Raw genomic sequence first — 25133 nt, forward strand, 5'->3', positions numbered from 1 at the left:
ACGCACGAGCGAGCGCAGCGAGCGAGTGCGTCCCTTTTTTCAACGGCGGGCGGGCGTGCGAAAAAAAACCGAAATGAACCCGAAAATCAATACTATGCGTGTTGCATTTTTCAAATCTTCCACTTTTTTGCAACTTTTCGAACGATTCGAACGTTCTACGGACAAACTCACTAAATTAACTTTACATTTACGAATCTGTTTTTAACTATGGTAAGTCCAACCAAGTATAGGAAATCGGGAAATAGGCGGGAAAGTCACTAATCGGCAAATCGGGTTTCCCCCCGACAACAAGAAAGTAAACAAAACGTTTTTGTAAACAAAACCAAAAACCTGGAAACTTTTGGACACTTTTGGTTGTTGACGACATTGATTGGTTTGTTGGGTTTGACTTGCTTTGACTAGAGGATTTGCTTTAAAATTATCAACAACATTAAAAGTACTCCTGTTTTCTATCCTGGTGTTTTTTCTATCTAACAAACTGGCAAATGTCAAGGCAGAATATTCAAAAATGGCTAGCTCCAGCATCACTTTTTTGTTGATTAGAGAATTGGTTGTGACTTGCCTGCTTGTATTACAGCTGTCAAAAACAGTTAAACAGAACAGATATATCTAGGAACTATGATGGTTCAGTTTTGTACCTCATTCTTCAAGTTTTGAAACTGTAGTACCTGTTCACTGATTGCTTTGTTTGAGCGAAGAACTGGAAGATTTGATTTTCCTAAATTCACGATTCTTCTGGAAATGGCATGGGAACAGTCACAGCTGGTAAAGACTAGAAATATCAGCTTACTCAAGTGGATGGAAGAAACAAGGGAACAACGGCTTGATGATCTAGTACGATATATTAATCACGTAATACGTGTGTGCAGGTGTGAGTGCTGTATATGCATAGCGTACATTCATCATATGCTTGATAAGTTTATATGTTATGATATCTGGATATGATTATTATTGATGTTTGACGGACGGTAACTGACAGCTGGACGGACGACAACTGACAGCCTGATGGACCATGAAAGTGCATCAAATGGGATTTGTTTGCTTCAATATAAACTTGTTAAATGGATAATTCTTGGATCTTTTTCTTCTCTAAAATCTGTATATTACCGTCTAACTTGGGACGATTGGTCAAAACATGGGACTGTTGACAATCTGGCCTGCACTCCACCAAGTTTATCAATCTTACTTTCTGTCATAACATGTCACGATAACTTTCACAGATAACGCGCCCTTTTTAACTTTTTTGTTTTCATTCAAAATGACTGGACGCTGATTGGAGAATTAGAGAACGCCCGTCGCCTAACCGCTTATCGCCTGATGGGATTAACCAATAACAAGCGTGTAATATGCAGCCCGTGCAAGTGACGTCAAACACTGTCGTTTTGCCACTAATTTGTTCTTCTTCGTTCCAGACACTGGCATGTATTCCACTACGGATTTTCTTCATATTTTGATTTAAAAGCCTACTTGGTGCGAAAAAGAAATCGTGTATTTTTTGATACGCCGTTCATTAACTCAAATCAAATTATTTTGGAGGTGCGGTGAAATGGTGGCCGAATAGCCGTCCTATGTTTTGTCAGATAGTCCCAAGTTAGAGCAGTTGACGGTATAAATGATTGTGCTGTGCCAGAAAAAACTCTTCATTGGGCTTCGGTGATTTTTCCAGGGACCAGGGGTATTAAGTGATGGGTATGTCCAAGCCAAAAATTGAAAATTGACCCTGTGAGAGACAGAATTTTGCACATACCTGACACACCCAATTTACCTTTAAAGTAACAACCATCCCAGTTCTTGAAAAAATAGCAAAAAACAGTCATACCCAGGCCCAGGGGTCGATTTGTCCAGAGGTAAAATTATGGATTATTTCAACAAAAGAAATAGATTTATATATTTTATAATCTTTGACTTTTCTGGGTTTTTGAACTTATGAATTTTTTTAGGATATATGGAATTTATGGAAATTTCTAGGACTTGCTAGATTTTAGATTAAGCTTTGTCAATAAATTTTGAGAAATTTTAGGACTCTTGGGGATTTTTCGGATTTTTCTAAGACCTTTTGGTTTTACAGTCAGTATTTAAACCGGTAATTTTTTTGTTGAGACCTTGCTGTTCTCATTTTTTATCTCATTTTTATTTCTATGATTCCTATGAGTTTCAATAAGATAAATCAATAAATACTTTATTTGATTACAATTTTATTGTTTACCACATGCTTGAGTTACTCATATTTTCTTCCAAAACTCTTAGTTGAGCCTAGGATGTTTTTATTTTTTCTATACCGAAGAATCGTTATGATATTCTTATTTTAGATCGAAATTTTAAGATACTTGAGGCTATCTTTGTCCCATTAATTGTATTTGTTGAATTTTTATAATAAAGAAGCATACAATTTTTGCTTATTTCACCTCAATTGTTATTTTTTTGTAAGAACTGTGTTTAAAGTTGTTTTTATACCCTGGCCATTTGAGCCTCGACTCTCATAAAGTCGTTCTTATAAAGAAATATGTCATTCTATCTTGTATTCCATCAGGATTTACCAAGCTCTTCATTAATTAGGTCTTAGAGTAAACATTCTGACATTTGGTGTAGTTAACACGTTTCCTTTCTATTAAAATTCACCAACATTAACATTTGATGATTTTATAACCAATCAGCCGGTGGAGCTGGGGGGGGGGTCAGTGTATCATATATACCTTAAAGGAAGAAATTTTGGCGGAAAGAAAATTTGGCGGATTTGGCGGATTTGACTGAAATCCGCCAAATTAAGTTCCCGCCAAAATTTATTTTTTCCGCCTTCCGCCAAATTAAATTCCCGTCAAATTAAACATTTTGAAAATATGATCTCTTTTAAGGTGTTTTTGCTATTTTTTCACTGTTTTGACGCCATCTAAAGGTTGAATTTTTAAGCGACCGCCAAATTAAATTCCCGCCAAATTTAGTTTTTTCGTCCATCCGCCAAATTAAATTCCCTCTGAAAAAACTTTTTTGGCCATCCGCCAAATTAAATTCCCGCCAAAATTTCTTCCTTTAAGGTAGCAGTATGTAATTTGAGGTTGGTCGGTGCTTTCAGGAAAATGTTCAGTGTTTTACTACACAGATATTATATAATTTCAATGATTTTTGAAAATAGATTTTAGAGCAATATGTAGAAAAGATTTTCTTAAAAATTCAAAAAGCAGTTTATCTTAAAAATAGAATATTAACTTTCTAAAAGATTTTTGGTTTTCAAAAACTTTGTTTTAAGCGTTTTCAAAAATACGTTTCGTGAAAGAGGCTCAATGTCCCAAAATCAAGTTTTTATTCACCAGAGCAAGGATACTTTAACCTAGTAATCGAAAGCGCCAAAATCGCAAAATTGTGGTATAGCCACTTTTTTGGGATTTCAGCGCTTTTGATAAGGAAGCGTTTGGATTGTTATGTGTAAGTACGGTAGATAACACCCAACTAACCCTTTATTAAACAAGTTAACAAAAATTGGGCTAGTCTCGGTCCTTTTCTGTTGTAAATGGGAAAATTTCGCCGGGAATGAGAAATAAGCTTCCTACGGTACTGTTTAAAAACCTTTCGCTTGCGAACACGAGACTTTCGTTTCGTGCGTAACCCCTTTTACAATTGATTAAACACATTTCCTTATAAGAGGCCCCCCCAGCGGACCCTAGATTCACGCATTCACGCAAAAAATTTTCGCAATTCACGCACTCGGGTAAGTTTTGGCATGTCTCAAAAACTGAAAATTACCATAATTTTTAGATCGCATTAGTCGATACCGTGAAAAGCACAGCTCAAAATCATATATTTACGCTGTGCCGACGAATCGAGATTCTATTCAGCGCGCAATCAACGAAGACAAAAGTAACCATGACGACCATCCAAGATCTTGGATGAGGTTCAAAGTTGACATTTTTATTCCCGTCGTTGAAAAGACAACAAAAAAATATCATCAATGCTTTTTAAAAAGAGTCAGTGATAGAGAATCATAACATAAAGTATGTCTATTATTTCGATTCAATTGAAAGTGACATTTCCATAATTAATAGTTTAGTAATTACTGTTATACATTTGGGGATCATGTAAAAGATTTCTTTCGAAAGAAACTCACTTCGATTACACTTGGAGGTTTCTGGGGAATTCGTAAATAGTAAACTGCATACTGATACAGTTTGCTAGACATTAATAAGGTATTATTTACTCTTCATCTTTGATTCTTTCTACAATGATTAGATTGACACATGCGCGATAAAATTTCTATTATCGGTCTTCAGAGGTTAATATCCTTCGAAAACTTAACCTCTGATACTCAGGGTAATTAGTCGACAGAAGATGACCAAACAAATGACTGAACATGAAGGGTACTATGATGAAGTTTCTAACCTGATGTGTAACCTAATTGTTTTTTCACTCATTTTCGCGAAAAAGCGCAAAAACTGATTATTACGTCATAATCGATGACGTCATGAAAACTAAAAATTGAATTTCTCAAGAATGGTTTATCCAATTGTCTTTAAACTTTCACCAAAGATGTATCTCATTAAAGTCGATCATTTAAAAAAATATTTTTTTCGAAATTCTGATTACATTAGCAAAAAATAGGACTTTTAGTTTTTACTGATTTCTGCTGCCGTCATCAAAATTTCAAAAAAATATTTTTTTCAAATGATCGACTTTAATGAGATACATCCTTGGTGAAAGTTTGAAGACAATTGGATAAACCATTCTTGAGAAATTCAATTTTTAGTTTTGATGACGTCATCGATTATGACGTAATAATCAGTTTTTGCGCTTTTTCGCGAAAATGAGTGAAAAAACAATTAGGTTACACATCAGGTTAGAAACTTCATCATAGTACCCTTCATGTTCAGTCATTTGTTTGGTCATCTTCTGTCGACTAATGCGATCTAAAAATTATGGTAATTTTAAGACATGCCATAACTTACCCGAGCATTCACGCAAGTTTTTCTCGAAATTCACGCAAACCCGATTTTTTGGGAAATCGGGGAAATTTTCGGAAAAATCGGGGAAATTGTCAAACATTTCTACAAATTTGGGTGAAAAGCCAGTTTGCTGAGTCTGAATTATCAGAGAAGTCGTTTGTTTTTGTTAAGTAGTCGAGAGTGGGGCAGACGTTAGAAATTACAATCTACTATAAATGGTAAAATGCCCTCGTATACGAGGCCCCCCAGCGGAACCAAAATAGCAAGGCTGCTACACTCGAGATATTTTCGACCGGATCTGGTCATGCACTTGAGAAAAACTTAGCTCAGTAGTGATTTTTTCCTGTACACTTGACTATAAGCACATTAGCTTAAAGCGCTACGTAAGTTTTTAACTTTAATCACATGCCATCACGCAAAATATTTGATTCTTCTAACATGTCACTGTCGTTTAGAAAAGGTGAAACCTCTCCAGTTAAGGTATCGCGATAGTAAATTTTTGTACAAAAAATATTTTAATCATTATCAAAAATAGGTCAAACAAACTCCAGGGTGACACCATAATGCTTAGCTAAGGGGTAAGGAGGTGCAACCATGGTTTGCGCAGAGAGGGAATTTTTTGAATTTCTGTCACCTCGCGTTTGGCTAAAAATGCTATCTTTAATACCATTGAAAAAGAATGTAGTCTAAATTCGTTAAGAGGCGAGGTACGATCGCTTGATAGTTTGCAAAATGAGGTAAAAGGATGAACATTTGTTGCGAGTGAAGCGAGCAAACAAAAATTTTAAAAAGAATAGTTTTAATCAGGGCTCGCGTCTTGATTTCCTAACGTGTAGGGGCCGAAAACATAGTGACTAAGGGAGGTGCAACCATGGTTTGCGCCGACAGGGGAAAATTTCTATTTTCACACTGCTCTGATGTGCTTAAATACGACTCCATTTCAGACTGATTTTGCCAAGAAATGAGGTTCTCAAAAGTCTGCATCATGGGTATTAAATATTTCTTTGAATTAAAAATTTTTGGTGAGGCCTGACTAAACTATACTTGCACTCGACTTTTGGCGAGTGCCGCACTCAAAATCTCGGACAATCGTGCCACGTTCTGCAAACTGGGTGAAAAGGGAAATTCCCCGAGTTCACGTAAAAAACAGGGCAGATTCACGCATTCACGCAGTTGAAATGGATTTTCACGTTCACGCAAGTTTTTTTAATTCACGCATTCACGCATTCACGCAACCAAAAAAGCCCATTCACGCAAACCGCTGGGGGGGGGCCTTATAAAATCATAAAGCATTTCAAACGAAATCTTTACCCAAAAGAACTTCTGTTGAAACTTTTTTTGCAATACAAGGTAGTTAGAAAACAATCTATAAATCAAATTCTTATCTCAGATGACCTGTCACTAATTGAAGTTTTACAGAATTTACCATACGTTATAGCTTTATCACTTTATGACAAATGGGGTCACTGATGAACTATTTCAAGAACCTGTTCAAAAAAGTAAAGGTTTGAACATTAGGCTGATATGTCATATACTTAAAATAAAGCCAGAAAGAATGGTCATTCTAGATAGTCATAATTTTTTTGTTAAATATCAAAGTTGTTTGGAAAGTTGGTGAAGTGGTCAAAGTATAAGCTCTTGTTTACGAAGCTAACTTCTTACCCTGCATATTCTAATTTTGAATTGAAATGGGTAGAAAGTTGGTTATCTAAAGTTAATGCATTGTTGCCCTCTTTTGAGTTTAGAGCAATCACTACTTCTTACAATCTTTTTCAAAAAAATATTTAAAACTGTTTACTAAAAATTAGGATAGGCAGATCTAATAGCCTGGAATGCCTGATGTCACATCATTCCATCATAACTATCGTGCCCCTAAAAATGTAGATTGTAAAAATGCTATCCTGATTCGCAAAAGGTCTATAACATTAGGCCTTTTGCGAATCAGGATAGCATTTTATTTTCTATTTTGATGATAAATAGCCACACCCTAAGCCCCCCTTGTTTGCGCGCGATGCCACAAGCTACACAAGAGTGAGAAACTGCCTCAAAAATAACTAACCCAAACCCTACTTCACAAAACTAACCTTGAAAAATAATGAATTGTTAATTTTACCGTGGGAATTAGCCTCCGTCTCGGAAGAGGACTGGGCCCGAATTTGCGGACGTTTTCACAGTTTCACTTTCGTTTTCGGCTATACGACAGCGTTTTCAAGCAGAAAGCAGAGGAAATCTGTGAAATTAAGGCAGGGAATGCTAACCTATTTTCCCAGTGTTTCTCAAGATTGGAGCAAGATTATTGTTCTAGAAAGTTCATAAAGGCCTAATAGTTTCAGATTAGTATAATTTCAACGGAAGAAACATTTTACACCAAAGCTCCTTATTGATATGTGAAGGCTACCAAAAATAGCAATGTCCTCCATCAGAACAACTTTAACATAAGGGACAAGGACAGTCAAGAAGTCTACTTTGTTGAAAATTTGCACAAAATGCTTAGAGAAAATGGTACTATGGAAGCCCATTCTATACTCCTAAATGATAGTTGAAAGATCAGCAGTTGAGAGGGTTGATTAAAAAAGAACTCCAAGCACACAATAAAGTATACATGTATATTTGTCCAGAAAGAACTGGCATGTTGTTTGCTTTGTTTTGGTGTTTAAAAATATGTACTTATCAGTCCTAAAAAAATATAAATTCGAATATAATGAGGGCAATGAGTCTGGTTAAATGTTACTATATTTACAAGAAAGGATTACTGAAAAAATACTAATGTATGTACTACTGATGAACTAGCTAAACTCAAAAACTAAAACTTTACCATAAATTTACATTACGACAATTTAAAATTCTATCTTTAATAGCAACAAAGAAAAAAACATGGCTCAAAATTTTAAAAACAGAGCTAGTCAGAGCTTCAATTCAGTAGGTATAGAGCTTTCAAAATGTGAAAACAGACACTGCATTGGTTACTACAAGACAAACTATCCACACGGTTTTTTCGATCCATGAAAAAAATAAAGTATTTATCAAAAAAAGGTTCTCTTTTTTTTTGGTAATCAATTCCAACAAACAACAATCAATATAACAGTTTTTTGAAAACCATCCCACAGTGTAAACATTATCAACCAACTAAACCCACACCGCCAAAATTGTAAAAATAAGTCAATATAATTTCTATCAACAATTTCTCGTAAAATGTTTTTTTTCCAACATTCTGATACCAATCATGGCTGGAGGCATCATTTGTGGAGTGACTGTGTGGCATTTCATTGCCATACCAAACATCAACCAAACAAAACTGACGCCAAGCCAAATCTGTCGATTAAAAATTTCCATGAAAATTATAATTGAAACTTATCTCGTAAAATGCTTTTTTCAACATTCTGGATGTGTTCAAAGTTAGAGGTAACATATGTAGAGCCAAGAAATACATGAAAAGTCATTTTTACCCCATTTGCCATGAGATATATGAGTCAACAAATCAAACAAAAACCAACAAATCATGTCTCTTCACTTTCATGTCACATCGTGTTTATATGGGGTATCAGAAAGTCAATCCACAAGAAGAGCCATCTTCCTTTATTATGGAGTGTTCCAAAACTATTGGTAGGTGGTTTGGAAGTAAAGAAACCCACACAGTTTGTTTTATTTTGAAGATTTAACTTGAAAACAAACTGCATCTTTCCAGCAGAAACTCTTGTTCCAACCTGCTACATAACATTGGTCAGTCGGGTCTGCTACTAACATGTAATAGTTTTATTATAGCTGAGATTGAGAATCCGTAGGCAGAACTTGTAACATGTATTATGTGTATTATTATGTCAGTCGACTTGAATCATGATACATTACTCACATTTCACTGGATGCATTTTCGCTGTGACATTATCCGCAAAATTTTCTGACCGCGTTCTGAGACGGAGGCTAATGTGCTGGTTCTTCTCCCGTTCTTCTTTTGGTCCCTCTTCCCAATGCATAGCTGAAAAAGAAGCACTAAAGTAGAAAGATCTTGTCTAAAATCAAACAAGGTTCTATGATTCTGTTGAGTTCAGCAGAAATCTAGTTCAGCAGAAAGAGAAAATAAAAAGATAGTTTTCAGTTCTCTCAGCTCTCCTTTTCCACCGCTGAGTTGTATGTATTTTTTTCGCGCGCTAAAATATATTCGAGAATCGGGGAAATCGGGGAAATATCGGTAAATCGGTGTTTCAGAGTCCCGAAATCGAGAAATCGGAATCGATCAAACAGACTTGGCGGGCAGTCACGACAGAGTGTGGAGCAGGACCAACAACCAAGACCACCAGGACGAGTGTGTTCAACGTGAGTTTTTAGTTGATTTTGATTTTGATAGGTTTGTTTATTTCTATTCAAAGGTTGGAATCTTAAAAAGCAATAATAGTTGATAGTAATTGTCATTTATTTCAGTTTGTAAAGCTCCTTTTGGAATTTGAAACAGTCAGGATTAACCGGCCGCCCCTAAACTAAATACAGCCAGCAGACCCCGCGCTCGATAGGATCGATCATCGGAACGGCTCGATGACGGATCGATATGTGATCGATGGATTACTTAACGATCCGGATAGGAGATCGATAGAGGATCGATACTCAAGATTTTTTTAAGCTTATGATTAGTTATCGATTATTTATTGATCTATCATCGATCTTTTATCGATCTCGATTTACGATCGATAACAAATCGATTGACGATCGATGACGAATCGATTAACGATCGATGACGAATCGATTAACGATCGATGACAAATCGATATACTCGATTGAAATAGTAGCTCGATAATGGATCAACGAAGGATCGATACTCAAGACTTTTTAATGGCTGAATCTTCCATCGATCTCCTATCCGGATCGTTAAGTAATCCATCGATCACATATCGATCCGTCATCGAGCCGTTCCAATGATCGATCCTATCGAGCGCGGGGGTCTGGATACAGACAATTTAATAACAAATTTACCCAAAATGAGAAAATGACCCACGGCATGGCCCGAACATGTTCGGGCCTGTTCGGACCATGCTCGGGCCTGTTCGGACCATGCTCGGGCCACAAAAAAGTATTATTGAAGCGGCCCGAACATTTTGTTCGGACCATGTTCGGGCCATGTATTTACAATTGATACGGATTTGCTTGGGCTAGGGTGGGGCGTCAAATGTCAAAGTCAGAAAATTCAACATGTAGTGTTTTTTTATGAAAATTTAACCTATTGTGAGGCATTCTGCACAATTTTTAAGGTCAGAAGTCCAAAATTGGCCGAACCCCCCTGGGGGTACTGATTCGCACTACAGGCAAAAACTGGAAAAAATGGCATTTTCATTTGTCAAAACTATTTCAAATCTTATTTTTTTCATTTGCTGTACTAAATTTTATGAAGAAACAACAAAATAATCATATTGGGTTGAAAATTGTGCCCATTGGAACCCTAAACGAGCCGTTTTAAGCCAATTTTGGGTAGCAAAATGCTTTTTAAGGCCAATTTTGCAAGTTCATAAACTTTAAACTGATTAATTTACATGTCTGAAATTTTCAGAAATGGAAGTCTTCAATAAAGTCTTTAAGCAAAATGAATTTCAAGTTTTTCACTTTTTTCATAAATTCATAATGCAATGGCGTTTCCAAAAATCGCTTTTTAGCAAAAACAAATTATATTTATCAAAAAATAGCATTTTTTAAGGCAAGCTTCTACAGTTGAGTTGAGTTTAAATGCTGACTGAAATTTTTTTTGTAGTGATAGTATTCTGGAGATACAGTACTCCAGGAAAATCTGGGAAAATCAAAATCATTTGGGTCTGGGATGTGTCTATGTGTATATTTTTTCATACCCAAATGCCAAACCCAGATGACTTTGATTTTCCTGCAGTATTTCCAGAACTCTATCACTGCAAGAAAATTCGGGCCCATGTCTATTGTCGTTTTAGAGATTTTTCAGTCCAAATTTGGGTTTTTGCCTGAAAAATGGCTCTTAGCAGGGATTTTATTTCCAAAATGGCGGACATATGTGACTCCCCAAGCGATTTTAAGTACATGAAAAGCCGATCAGCCCAAAGACCGTACTTTCTTTTACCGGTCCGTGACCGGCTTTTCAGGCTTCGGCATAAGAAAAAAGATGACGTGCGATCGTCGCACGCCTAGATTAAAATTTTGAGCAATTTAGGCGTGCGATGGCGTGTGAACGTTTTAAAGTAAAATTAGTTATTTTATCTCTCATTAGAAGGTGAGACAAGGTATAAAAGATACATTTTATATAATTTTAAGAGTTTACATAGAAGCTTTCTTATATCAAAGATTGAATCAAACAGAAAAAACAGGAAAAAGCGTTTTCATAAGAAATCAGATTAAAAAAGTGTTTCTCTTTGCGATATAAAGTAAAATCCCCATCCCCACTGAATCTTCTGACTTGAAAACAAAAGAATTGAAATCCCCAGCAATAAAGAGTATGGGATTATTAATCCCTGTCGAGTTTTAGTGCGTTATTTTTACCCCCACTGGCTGAAAAAATCCCACCGGGTCTGTGAGTAGGGGGTGTCTTTAAAAAGATCGATAGTGATACAGGGGAGAGTTGGTGCACATTGAACAATATTAATTAAATATGCAAAAGTTGTTTATCAAAACACTTTATTAAACAATTACATTCCTCTCTCTTTGAAATTCAAAAGAGAAGATAAATGTCTATAGACTTGTACTCGTTACTTGTTACTAAAGATAATAAACATGTGCAATGAACCGAACATTTGTTATGACGTAAAAAGCGTGGAAAGATTGAGAAAGAAACTTTCTTTTTTAAAGAAGTTTTTCTGCACGTGCGATGCATCACACGCCTGAATTGATTTTACATATTTTACTAGTGCGATGAATCGCACGCCTCAGTGCCTTTGGGGCGTGTGTAAAATAAAGAACAAAGTTGGTAAAATAGAAGAGGGTTAAACAGGGGGTCAAACTGAAGTAGGGGTAACTTATAGTTTCGAAAGTCACAAGAAATACCGAGAATAAAAAGGAGGTCAAAGAGAGACAGGGGTGCCTTTCTGTTACGAGAGAAATCAAAATTGGAGGAGGTCACGAAGAGGAGGTCAAATTGAGACAGGGGCATGTGTTTAGTCAGAGAGGAGACGCAATAATTTATAGAAGAAGTCAAACAGAGGCAGGGGTGTCTTTTTTTACAAGGAAAACTGAGGAAAATAAAATTAGAGGAAGTCGTACTGGGGCAGGGAGTCTTTTCGTTAAAACAAAAGAGTAAAAACAAAATAAATTGTGCACAAAAATAAAGACCACAAAGCAAAGACAAGGAACGGTCTTACTTCAGAAATTATGGCTTATAATATAAAAACAGGCTCTTTTTTTGGGTCAGATCTTTTATTACAGTTGTCTAATTTTATTAAAAGGTAACATAATTCAGTTCTTTAATTTTATCTTTATGAATGAAAGCAAGAAAGAAAGAAAGAAAGAACTCAAAAAAAGTGTTAAAACAATTAAACTTTTGGAGATTGTTCGTCAATGAAGCTTCCAAAAAGTTTGTTTTGTTTCTTTCGTTGCCGGCAAACGCATTGACCGGTTATTTTACCGGACTTTAGCCCGATCGGCTGCGGCTGGCCGTGGCCGCAAAAAACAGAGGCCGCTTAGAAAGCCGCTTTAAAGTGAAACGAGAGTGGCTGATCTATAGCCGATAAAAAAAGAGGCGAGACCGGTAAAAGTAAAATCTAGGCCGCTAAAAAGCCGCTTTTCTACCGCATTTTGGCCGATCGGTCTGGACCGGTCTTTTCAGGTACTTAAAATCGCTTGGGGAGTCACACATACGCATCCCAGACCCAAATGATTTTGATTTTCCTGGAGTATCTCCAAAATACTATCACTGCAAAAAAAAATTCAGTCAGCATTTAAACTCAGTTTGTAGAAGCTTGCCTTAAAAAATGCTATTTTTTGATAAATATATTTTTTTTTTTGCTAAAAAGCGATTTTTGAAAACGCCATTACGAATTTTTGAAAAAAGTGAAAAACTTGAAATTCATTTTGCTTAAAGACTTTATTGAAGACTTCCATCTCTGAAAATTTCAGACATGTAAATTAATCAGTTTAAAGTTTATGAACTTGCAAAATTGGCCTTAAAAAGCATTTTGCTACCTAAAATTGGCTTAAAACGGCTCGTTTAGGGTTCCAATAGGCACAATTTTCAACCCAATATGATTATTTTGTTGTTTCTTCATAAAATTTAGGCCTGAAAAGTCCAGAAAATGCCATTTTTTCCAATTTTTGCCTGTAGTGCGAATCCGTACCCCCAGGGGGGTTCGGCCAATTTTGGACTTCTGACCTTAAAAATTGTGCAGAATGCCTCACAATATAGGTTAAATTTTCATTAAAAAAAACACTACATCTTGAATTTTTTGACTTTGCCCCAAAAATGGCTGTTGACGCCCTACCCTACTTGGGCCATGTTTATCATCATCCATTGTTAAATATTTTCATTAGACAAATTCAAAGTTCCAAATACCAGTTTGATTCACAAAGTTGTATAACAGTACAAAAAACGATCCAGAAAAATTCTGCTTCGAATAGGAGAAGACCACGAGAAAAGGGAACGGGATACATAAAGAATAAAAAGAAGACCATATTATGTAAGATTCAAATCATTCTTTTTAATAATTTTCCTAACTTAATTGGAAAATAGATGATTAACTTTTATATTTGAACAATATATATTTGAATAAAGATGAAGATTTTTAAATTTGTTTGCTAAAATAAGGAATTTAAAATATATAAATATTGGGTCCTGAAATTAATTACACGCGCGATCGTAGCAAGTTTTAAAAAATCTGGCCCGAACATGGTCGGAAACTGCGCGGGCCCGCGCGGGCCATTTTTAAAAAGTATATTAATCAAGAGGCCCAAACATGTTCGGGCCATGCCGTGGGTCGTCTTCTAATTGCACGCTTAAAATTCCGAGATTTAAACGCGTAATTGCACGGCTATCAAATTTTAAGGTTTTTAAAAGTGTTTTTACCTATCAATTTCATGTTCCAAATAATCTTAATCAGTATTATAATCATTGCTTACATTGAGATACATCATTTACAAGCTATTAGAAAAGAAATGAAAACACTTTTCGTTTGTGCGAGTTCAAAATAGACGATTTTCCTCGAGTTTTCTCGGAAAAAATCTGGAATGCTTGGTCAATTTTACGCAAAATTTTACGAAGATTCCAATTCAAAAATCAGTTTTTGTCCGTTTGACCATGATTCCATCCATTTTTTAAAAAAGTAAGCCCCACTATATTGCTCAAGCTTCTTCAAGCAGGGCGGAAAATTAAGCGTGCAATTGCACATGGGTGGACTCGGTCGGACTATGATAAGCGCGCATTTACAAGTTTACGCCTGTGGACTGGAAGTTAGCGTGCAATTAGAAGGATTTCTCAGACTGAAATAGGAACAAATTTCTTGATTTCTAAAATACTCCTATCTTATATAGGCATATTTTTTATTCTAAGCTAGGAACATTTTCTTTCTTCTCCAAATTTTTCATTTCAAAACAAAGTCGCATGTTCAAGTTATGACTAATAGATGTAATAGCACAAAGTGGTTTCTTTTTCCAAAAATCAGCACTTTTGGTGGATGGAAGGGCGGGAAATCTTAGCTTTTGTAAAAAATATCTTAAATAGGAACATTTTAAGGCTCTCTTTACTAAAAAGCTGTGTAAATAGACCGTTAATAAGCAGTGGAATCTGCCTGGAAACTTTAAAATGCAATAATTCAATACTGCATTGATGATTCTTTCTGAAATTTAGAACACAGTTAGAAAATACCTAAATGAAAACATAGATAATAATTGATACATCCAATTTTTTTAGTTTAAGTGTAAAATAGAAATCTCTAAAATATTCTAACCTAGAGAATAAAAAATATGCCTTAAGTGCCAGATGAGAGTATTATGTGAAATCAAAAAATTTGTTCCTATTTAGGCGGTTAATCCTGACTGGTAAAAGGTGTTAGGCCACACAAAACAGGCTAGCTCTAAACTAAAGCTCTCAAACAGTATCTAATAACATGAAAACCAGAATATGATTCTTCAAAGGGAATCAAAACTATAAAGTGCACTTACATGTTACAAACATCAATATGTCAGATCTAAATTTTAAAAGTTATCTTTTATCATAAACAAAGCAAATAGTACACTACTCCGAGTTTCATGCTTACTGCACTTGTCAAATGTACAATAAATAAAATGAATCTGTTTTGAAATTCTCATTTAAAAAGCTAAAAAACGTTAAAAAGTTGAAATAATTGGTGCGATAAAAAATTGATGTGCGTATAAAAGGGTAATAAAAGGTAGATAAAAGGAATGCATAAAAATTCTATCATTAGTCCGGTGGGACTGCTTTGAAGTTTTTCAGTAGAAATTTATTTAAATGACGGCATTTTGATACTAATTCCGAACGTTTATTAATCAGGTCAAGTTCTGACGTTATAATGTGATATTTCTCTGTCAGGCACAAATTACATCGTTTTGAGTCATTTACATAAGGACGGGAGGGTCAATTATTTCCCAGTTCAATTTAGGAGAGATATCCTTCAATTGGAGGTCCCACACGTAGTTCGAAAGTTCGGTTGATTTCTTCTTGTCTTCATTCCTGAACGTATGTTTGTGGCCATACCAACGTTGTTTGAAGGAATTGGCAGTTAAACCAATCTAGTGTTTGCCTTCCTCGGTATCAACTTTTTTGACGTTACACTTGTAGATAACTTCTTTTTCTAAACAATTTCCGCTCAATGGACACTCTTTCTTCTTTCTGCAGTTGCACAATTTTTCGTTTTCATTATTTGTATCTACTTTGTCAGATCTAACAAAATTAATAACGGCACTGTCATCATTGACAATAAAACAAAGGATTTTCTGTCAAGAGTCAATTGTAAACATTCCAACAACTGCAAAACGCCCACGCGGGTGAAAAACTTTAATCTGTCAATCATCTTCTCAAGCAAAGAGTACACAAAGCGATTCTAGCTTTACGATAGTGCTGCACGGATCATCATTGGACAGTATTCAATGATCATTATCCCTTTATTTTCATTCCTAGAACTTTTGCAAAAAAAAGGTGGCGTTTTTTTGCAAACTTCAAAAAACTGATTTTTGGACTTTGGCTTAAGTGCTTGCGTGCAGCATAGGGTGCAAAGTCCAAATATGCATTTCCTATAGTTTTGTATGAAGAGTTAGGTCTATACTGCAAAACATCAATTTGATTTATTATATTTATTTTAACTTAAGTACCGTGACATGATATCGGGTAACTTGCATCAGTTGAGACTAACATGCATAGCCCTCAAATGAAAGACCGGGCTGGTCATTGAAATACAAAGTTAAATCAAAACAAACCTGATTTACAAAGTTTGTGTGTTGTACTGTCAACTGCTCTAACTTGGGACTATCTGACAAAACATGGAACAGCAATTCGGCCAGCATTTCACCAAACCTCCAAAGTCATTTGATTTGAGTTAATGAACGGCGTATTAAAAAAATACTCCATTTCTCTTTCGCACCGAGTAGTAAAGAATAATCCTCTGAAATTAGCAGAATTGGCAGAAATAAAAAACTTTTATTATGACATTCCCATGCTAGAGAAGCAAAAAAGTGAAAAAAGTACATGTAAATGAAAAACCTATGATTATCAAATGTGATTTTTGAATTCCTCGCCCTTTTTCTGATAAACATTCAAAGTTTTCAGCCAATGTTTTCCTCTGTTTCCAGAAAAACTTGGTCAACAACGATTACAGGCTTTCTTTTAGTATAAACTGGAACGATGTATCATATATACATCGAAAAAACTGATAGAAAAAAATTAGAAGGGTTTAAAGTTCACAGGAAAATGAAAAATTTGGTTTGACGTCAACAAAAGTTTCATGACTTCTAGAGTTGCTAGCTACATAAACACGGAAAACAGCAGGCCTTTCATTTTCAATTTCCGAGAGATTTGATTTCTGCAATTTTTTTTTCCTGACCGACCAACCAATTTTTGGACCTACCCCGGTGGGGTAGAGGTCCTATAAATTAACCGATGTCCGTCCGTTCGTCTGTTCGTCCGTCCGTCTGTTACCAGCTTTTCTCAGGATTGGCTCATTAGTTTTTTTTGATTTTTGGCACCATAATGCAAAATGGTAATGCCCAAAATGTGACGGAGCCCGATTTTCGAAAAAAATTTATTTCCGGCCGAAAATGCCGGAAATATGCCGGAAAAACCGGTTTTTGGCATTTTCTCAAGATTTCATCATTAGTTTTTTCTGATTTTTTGCACAAAGATGCGTATTAGCAATTCCCAAAACTTGGCCGAGTCCGATTTTTGAGAAAAAATTTTTTCCGGTCGAAAATGCCGGAAATATGCCGGAAATCGCCATTTTTGCAGATTTTCATCGGACTTTTTCCTTATATTTCGTTGTTTTTTCACACAAAAACATTATTAATAGCAATGTCCACCATGAAGCATGGTTCAATCGTCAATAGAACTGAGTTTTGAAGCCGGAACTTTCTAAAAATCGCCGGTGCAGCCCATTTTCGCCGGAAAAACGGTATTTCTTGATTTTCTCGAGCTGTACTTTATATTTTTTTATGAAATTTTGCACACTGATGCAAAATGATAATACCTAAATTGTGACGGAGCCCGATTTTGGAAAAAAAAATTTTCCGGCCGAAAATGCCGGAAATATGCCGGAAAAACAGGTTTTTTGGCATTTTCTCGAGATTTTATCATTAGTTTTTTCTGATTTTTTGCTCAAAGATGCGTATTAACAATGCCCAAAACATGGCCGAGTCTGATTTTTGAGAAAAAATTTTTTCCGGCCGAAAATGCCGGAAATATGCCGGAAAAACTGTTTTTTTGGTATTTTCTCGAGATTTTATCATTAGTTTTTGCTGATTTTTTGCTCAAAGATGCGTATTAACAATGCCCAAATCATTGTCGAGTCCGATTTTTGAGAAAAAGATTTTTCCGGCCGAAAATGCCGGAAATATGCCGGAAATCGCCGTTTTTGCAGATTTGAATAGGGCTTTTTCCATACACATCTTTGTTTTTTCACTTAAAAAAATTATTGATAACAATGCCACCATCAAGCATGATTCAATTGTTAATAAAACTTTTGTAATTCTGCAACCGGAACTTTCTATTTCTTTTTTCCCTAAACCCCTCCCCCCCCCATCAACAATCAATGATGACATTTAATGCATTTTCGCTAAGCGCTATATTTTCTTAATGATTGTTTTTCTCCTTATTGCTATTTAAGTTTCATCATCAGGTAGGTCCATTCAGCATGTTGCTTGTTTTGCCTAAAAACAACGCAAACACAAGTTATTTATGATCAATGTTTGCCATATTGATAAAAAAAACAAAAAAAACAACAACATTTAAAATTAGCAAAAGCTTTTCCAAGTTATTTGTGATTGTGGTCTTACGCACAAAACGAAAGTCTCGTGTTTCCAAGTAAAGCGAAAGGTTATATTTTTACACTTTTCTTACACTACTGAGGATATGGCTAAACTTTCTCATTCTCAGGGAAACTTTCAGCTTTCTGCTCTTGTCGGAAACTTGGAAAAAATAGCAGAAGGCCAGGTATGTTCCCGGGAATATAAAGTTAAGCCGCCATCCTATATGTCAATAGGATATGGTACAATCTTTTATAATTTATCCAATCACAAATTAAGAAAATCATTATGATGATGTTCTTTATTTTTTTAATCCTTTCTTGTGAAATTTCAGGGAAATAAAAAATGTCAGATTATAGAAAGCGGTACAGAGACTATGATTCTGATGGTAAGTTAGCACCTCTCAATCTTCGAACTAAGCTCTATATTAATGGTAAAGTTTTTATCAAATCCCTTTGAACTTTATTTACCACAGCTAAAAAGTTGAATTATCACTCAGATAAGTTAGCATTTAAAAATATTATTATTTTCTTCTAACATCTACTTTTAGAATTTGTAATTCAAATTCTACTTGCATTATTTCTTTAGGATCTAGGGACAGGAAACGCCCTCGTTCCAATGCATCTCATAATGTTGATGTAGAGGACAGGTTAGAATCTCTTATCACTCGTGTTGGTGAAAAGGTAAACACTCTTCAATAATTTGGCTTATATTATGAGTGCCACTATAAAATGCTACAAAGGTTTTTTGAACAAAAAGATTATCATTTAATCAAGTCATTTTATGTTTAAAAATTGAATTAATAGTAAAAGATTCAATAGTAATAGTAATAAGAATAATAATTGTTGCTTAGCATGTCATAAGATTTGAATGTATATCAATCAAATTATCTATCATCAATAACAATCTGTTTAACCATTTTTTCGTAAATTCTGAATTTTTCAGAGTTCCTCATCATTGGAGAGTAACTTGGAAGGTCTTGCAAGTGTTCTTGAAGCAGACATGTCCAGTTACAAACAAAGAGTTCTTCAAATCTTGTGCACATGGTAAGTGTTGTACCTGAAGTTTTGACTTTATGGCTTGTCTTCACTTCTCAGTTGGTTTCAAAAATTTGGCGGATGCTGGTATTTCTCAGATTTGCCAGAAACACTACAATGTGCTTGATTACCCATGAGGTTTTACGCTTTTGTTTGGGGACCTTTTTTTGAACTTTTGATTTCAAATAATCGAATAAAATAATCATTCTTGACAGTTATTAAAATTTTTTATTGTTTTTAACTTTTCAGTGTGACAAATCTACCAGAAAAGGCAACAATTTATTCCACTCTTGTCGGCCTTTTGAATGAAAAGAGCTTTGACTTTGGAGCAGATGTAAGCTAAGATCCATGATTATTCTGATTTATTATACAAACCAAGCTATTCATCCCTTTGGATATTTTATGTTCCCTCGGTATTCTTTCTTATACATAAGTGAATGTACAGTGAATGAAATATACAGTAATAAAAGCCGAAATGGATTTTATGGTTTTTTGATATTCTTTTGAAATTCAAAATATACTGACCTCAACACAGGCACTTTCAAAACTTAAAATAGTGTCAATATTTTACACGGATAGCCTTGCAATCTAGGACTTTTAGACATGTCTTTCATTTGTTTTTATGGGGTTCACCACCTACTGGCTTGGTTATAAACTGAACGGAACATTGTAAGGATAATGGGTGCTAATCAGGCAAGAACCCCTGGTTTGAGACGCTGGCATCCTCACAACACAACCTTCCCCCTATAAATATGATTAACAAGTTACTTGAATACATTCAAAGAAATTACTTTCTACTTTTCAGTTTCTTGATATGTTGATGTCAAATCTGAAAGAAGTTATAAGCAATGGGAGATTCGAAAGGGGGAGACTGATGGTAAATTATAATTTTCTTTTCTGCACAATCTTTAAAGAAATAGAAAGCTGTGATTTTCCAAATATAAAAAAGATAGTGAGTAGAGCTTGTTACATAAAGATAAAAGGAACTGCGTATTTCTTCCCAATATCTTGCTTACGCATTCATCAGTTGATTAGTTGTTGTTGATAACTATCAAAACAAAATTCTACTTTTATTTAAAAAAGATTTAATATTCAATGCAGCTATGTTCAATATGCACACGTACATCTAACTTTTGGTGGTAATTTATTTGTCATCATTGATATTGAGCAAGCCTTTGTGTTATTTCTTTATTTTGTAGATTCGTTTTCTTTGTGATTTGATCAATTGTAATTTCCTTGTGGCGGCCTCGTTGATTTCATTTTTGGAAGGATTTGTAAATGTGGCCTTGGAACAAAACATTCCACAGGTAAAGTAATTTTAATCAAATTAACCAATTAACTGTTTTATAGAATAATTTATTGACAATTTTCATAAATCTCAAAGATTAATTTCGACCTTTGCTTGTAGTTTGTCAGGTTTGGCTAGTTTTAGCTTTGGGGCTGTTGGTTAGCTATCTTATTTTAACAACTACTGCTTGACTTATTAAAGATCAGAAAAACTAATTTATATATTGCATATGAGGTAATTTTTGCATAATTTATTTTCCAGGTTCGATCTGACTGGTTCATATTCACAATCTTATCATCACTGCCATGGGTGAGACATTTTTATGGTGGTATTTGTTGTTGATGGGGTTAATCATTTGGTCTGTACAGTACTTATTCGTCAAATTATGTTCAACATTTCTTAAAATTATGATTTGTCCTTGTATTCACATTGTAGTGTGGAAGGGAGCTTGCATCCAAAAAACCTAAAGAATTGGATCACCTTCTAGATGAAATTGAAATGTATTTAAGGTGAGAATTGTTATCCTTTTTACATAAGAAGAATAAGAGTATGGTATGGAATTCATAACCTTAATTGAAAGCACTATTAGTCTAAACAGGGATTTTTCTAAGCACTTCTTTATGTCTGTATACTCAATTCAAAATAGAATACTTGTTTGTTGTATGCAATTAAAAATAACAAATCTTCCAGATATTAAAAAATTTCTGGGAGCGTCGCCCTCTGACGGGGATCATAAGATATGTTTTCTTTTTTTTAGGAGGAGAGACAAACTCCATGTGAAAGCTCTCCGTGTTTGGTCTTCCGATAAACCACATCCTCAAGAAGAGGTGATGAAAGTTTTTAATTACGAATAAGATATTACCATCCTTTCATTCCAGGAGATACTCACTACGATAAATCTGTGTTGAATTATTATTAATAAGATACTTCTTGCTACAAATTTTGATGTTGTTGGCAAAACATTATTGATTTAAAGGGGAAAAACAGCCTCTACTTTTTGACATTTCAGTTAATAAATCTTATCCTGACTAAGGCCTTAGAAATCTTTTCAGAGGAGAAACTTCTTTAGACTAAAGGTTGGAGAACAGGCTTGAAAAAAAATCTGGTCCGAAATAATTGGTTTATTTGTTACTATTTAAAGTCTGTTGAGCAATAATGTTTTAAAAGAGCAGCAAAAATTGCTTAAACAGAGTCTTAGGAAAAATGTCCGGATCAATTAAAGAAAAAGAATGACTTTTTGATCAACCAATCCTTCTCCTATAGAGGTCAAGATCAGACCAAAAACCAGCAAGAAGAGATAATATATTTTGTGCTGTATTCTTTTGATCTTCTTTTAGTATCTGGATTGTTTATGGGAGCAAGTCAAGACAATGAGAGAAGACAGCTGGCAAGAGAAACACATCAGGCGACCATATCAGGCTTTCCACAGTGTTATGTTGAAAGCTCTGCCGGTATGATTAGTGTTCATTATTTTGTGGATTGTATTTTTTGTCATGTTCAAAACCTTCAAAACCCCACAATTTCTTCTTTACATACAACAGTCAAATGAATTGAAAAGATTTCCTTGAAATACTGTAAAGAATTTTCATGTTAAACATATTATTATGACCAGAGTATCCAATGTAAATTCTACCTTGTTTCTGTTTGAATGATTTCGTTGTTGATTTAATCATGTTCTTATTGAAGCTAATTATGAAATATCTCATTTTATTTTAAGCATCCTATCCCATCATTCAAAATACCAGCTCACAATGATATCATCAAATATCCACTCCCTAGTGTTGTCTTTCGTATTTTCGATTACACTGATGCTCCAGAGGTATTTTTTGTTTTTCTCACTTTTTTTACAAAGTCTAAGCAAAAGCATCTATATGTTTTTTTTATAAGCATTGCGCTTATAAGCATATCTAGACTCATATTTGGCAAAAATTTAAGCAAATGCTAAACATTACTTCGAGCCTTCATTTTCAGAATTTGTTTGTTTTTGGCTGGATTTTCGAAATATCTCTAAATTTTGCTTAGGACAAGCATCCCTCAAAGCACTTTTCAGCTTTGTAAATCTCTCGATCTAAGCATTTCCGAACCAGCTTTTGGATTTTTGTATGCTTATAAAAAGAAAAAACATTTTTGTTCCTAAAATAGTATTATTAATTTTCTGAAATAACGAACTTACTATCGATCATTTTCAATTCATTGTAAAGCTTGATAATCGCTTTTCATTCCTCGATCTCTCTTTAAAGCTCTTAAGACTAACTAACAGGGAACATAACATTTTTGAAGTATGGTTATATAAATGGAGCTGAAAATGTTAGTTAAGGAGAGTCTGATCTATCTCTTAGGACAAACCTATTCCCGGTGCACATGCTATTGAAAGATACTTGGTCGAAGAAACGATCTGGAGAATAATCAATACGCATTACAAGGATCGGAAAGAATGGTAATGTATTATTATATTTTAAACATTAAAAGTTCACTAATTTTGCATGTAGACTTTCTGACTAGGTTCGCTAAATAAGGCTGCTACACTGTTTTTATCCACTTTTTCTTCAGTTTGATATTTTATTTGTATTAATAAAACTGTTCATTCCATTCTAGCGCTCAACAGCTACTGAACTGCTCTGCCAAAAGTCGCGTGTCAATAGAATATGTCATCTTAGAGGTGAGTTCTCTTGATGTTCTTTATGTAATAGTTAAATATTTGTGAAATATTTTCATATTATACAAGCAAATGTCTGATAACTGGTTTATCGTTGACCAAGAAATGCACTTTTTGTGTTGAAAAGCGCAGGACACTTTTGTAGCAAAGTGACGTTAGATTGCTTCTACCGCTACAATGCAACAACATCTTTTCGTCCATTTATATTTTGTACATGTAAAATACAAGATATATTGTACTCTTTTTAACCAATCAGATTGAAGATATTTTTTAGATCGCTGATAAAATTATTTAAAGCATTTCACTCAGTAGTTAGAAGACTTTAGCCTTATGGTGTGCCAGTGTGTTTGCTTTTATTGGCCCCACATGAAACCTATGATGATCACTTACAAAAAAAAACTGATACTGATAAGTTGATGATGGTTGTTACTGATGGCACCGTTTGTTGTGTGTCAATTTTTGGCATAGATTTATAAAGAAGGGCGTGATGTACATAAGCTCTTCCAACTAAAAATAAGTGAATATTGCAAAAAATATTGCTGCTATTGTTTTCGAAAACCCGCGAAGCTTTTGATTGGTCAAGCGCTGATATTCTATTGTAATGTCACGTGACTTAGGTAGGATTACCTACTTAACCTCTGCACACTTTTCAGCAAAAACACGATATCTAGCCCTTCGGGCTTTATAAATCTATGATTTTTGGTAGGGGCAACTGGAGAAAGTTAATATTCAAAGGTAGATCAATGTGCATATATTTTGATGTCTCGTATTAAAAAAAGCCGAAAGAAAACATACTTGTTTCGATGCTATACGCTTATTAACACCTATTAAAATTACACGGGGTTTAGACCCTTCTATTTATTCTTATTTTATTTCAATTTCAGATCATTTTTGGTGCAATGTTTCGGCTACCAGAACCGGAGCACATTTTTGTCTTTTACGGATCACTTATCATTGAACTTTGTAAACTGAATCAATCCCTCATGCCTGGATGTGTATCTTTTCAACTCTTTCAAGTCTTTTATTGTAATTCATTTCCCCAACAGTGCTCTCAACAATTGTGTAAATCATAAACAACCAGGGCGTAATCATAAGATTTGGCTTTTTCAGAAATAGTCCGTGCCCCCCCCCCCTGTTGAGGATATCGGATATCCAGGGGGTTAACGATTTTTGTTCCAAAGTGGATATCTAGGGGGTTCAAATAAATATCTACAAGGGAGCGGATATCCAAGGGGTAAAGTGTCTTTTCAAGTAAAAAATACGATATCCAGGAAGTTGAGTATATTTTTAAGAGTGGATATCCAGTTAGTCATCATTAGTCTTTACTAATAAAAAAGTAGGATATCCAGGGGGTTCGATACTTCGAAAAATCAATATCCTCAACAGTGGGGGTAAAATTCTTTTCTGGAAAAGCCCATTTGAGGAAAAAACAAACAAACAAATCAATCTAGAACTAGCATTCTTTTCCGCTCTTCCAAGTCATCAACTTTTTTAATCCTTTGACAAGGAAATTCATCACGTGATGCACATTTTAACCAATAAAATTTGATAATTATTTCGAATGAAAATTAACACTACTCGTATAGGTCACTGAAAGATTATCTAATCCGAACACATACGATCACACCTTTATTTAGTTTGATCACGGTGCTCTGTTGGTGAACAAGTATTTTCATATTATGCTTAATGCAAGACATTCGTACATTGATATCTAGAACTACTAAGTTTACTGTTGCCAAGCCCTTTGATCTTCATTGTTAGACATATCCTTTACAGCCTTATAACCTGTTTAGAGATGAAATTATTTTTAAAAACAACTGTTT

General features: G+C 34.7%; 1 protein-coding gene across 1 annotated transcript in view; it reads left to right on the forward strand.

Moving 5' to 3' along the window:
- The first annotated feature begins 9168 nt into the window (after window positions 1-9168).
- The window catches only part of LOC136817935 (nuclear cap-binding protein subunit 1-B-like), a 29245-nt gene continuing 13280 nt past the window's right edge, over window positions 9169-25133 (forward strand). Inside the window, exons 1-15 of the mRNA XM_067074277.1 lie at window positions 9169-9242; window positions 18664-18717; window positions 18918-19012; window positions 19275-19375; window positions 19616-19700; window positions 20172-20243; window positions 20566-20673; window positions 20916-20963; window positions 21090-21163; window positions 21412-21481; window positions 21992-22105; window positions 22372-22473; window positions 22994-23091; window positions 23250-23313; window positions 24195-24305. Coding sequence (XP_066930378.1) covers window positions 18675-18717; window positions 18918-19012; window positions 19275-19375; window positions 19616-19700; window positions 20172-20243; window positions 20566-20673; window positions 20916-20963; window positions 21090-21163; window positions 21412-21481; window positions 21992-22105; window positions 22372-22473; window positions 22994-23091; window positions 23250-23313; window positions 24195-24305 — 1185 coding nt within the window. The 5' untranslated portion in view covers window positions 9169-9242; window positions 18664-18674. The remainder of the gene's footprint in view (window positions 9243-18663; window positions 18718-18917; window positions 19013-19274; window positions 19376-19615; window positions 19701-20171; window positions 20244-20565; window positions 20674-20915; window positions 20964-21089; window positions 21164-21411; window positions 21482-21991; window positions 22106-22371; window positions 22474-22993; window positions 23092-23249; window positions 23314-24194; window positions 24306-25133) is intronic.

Source organism: Clytia hemisphaerica, unplaced genomic scaffold (assembly GCF_902728285.1).
Source record: "Clytia hemisphaerica strain Z4C2 unplaced genomic scaffold, Clytia hemisphaerica genome assembly, whole genome shotgun sequence".
NCBI lineage: Eukaryota > Metazoa > Cnidaria > Hydrozoa > Leptothecata > Clytiidae > Clytia > Clytia hemisphaerica.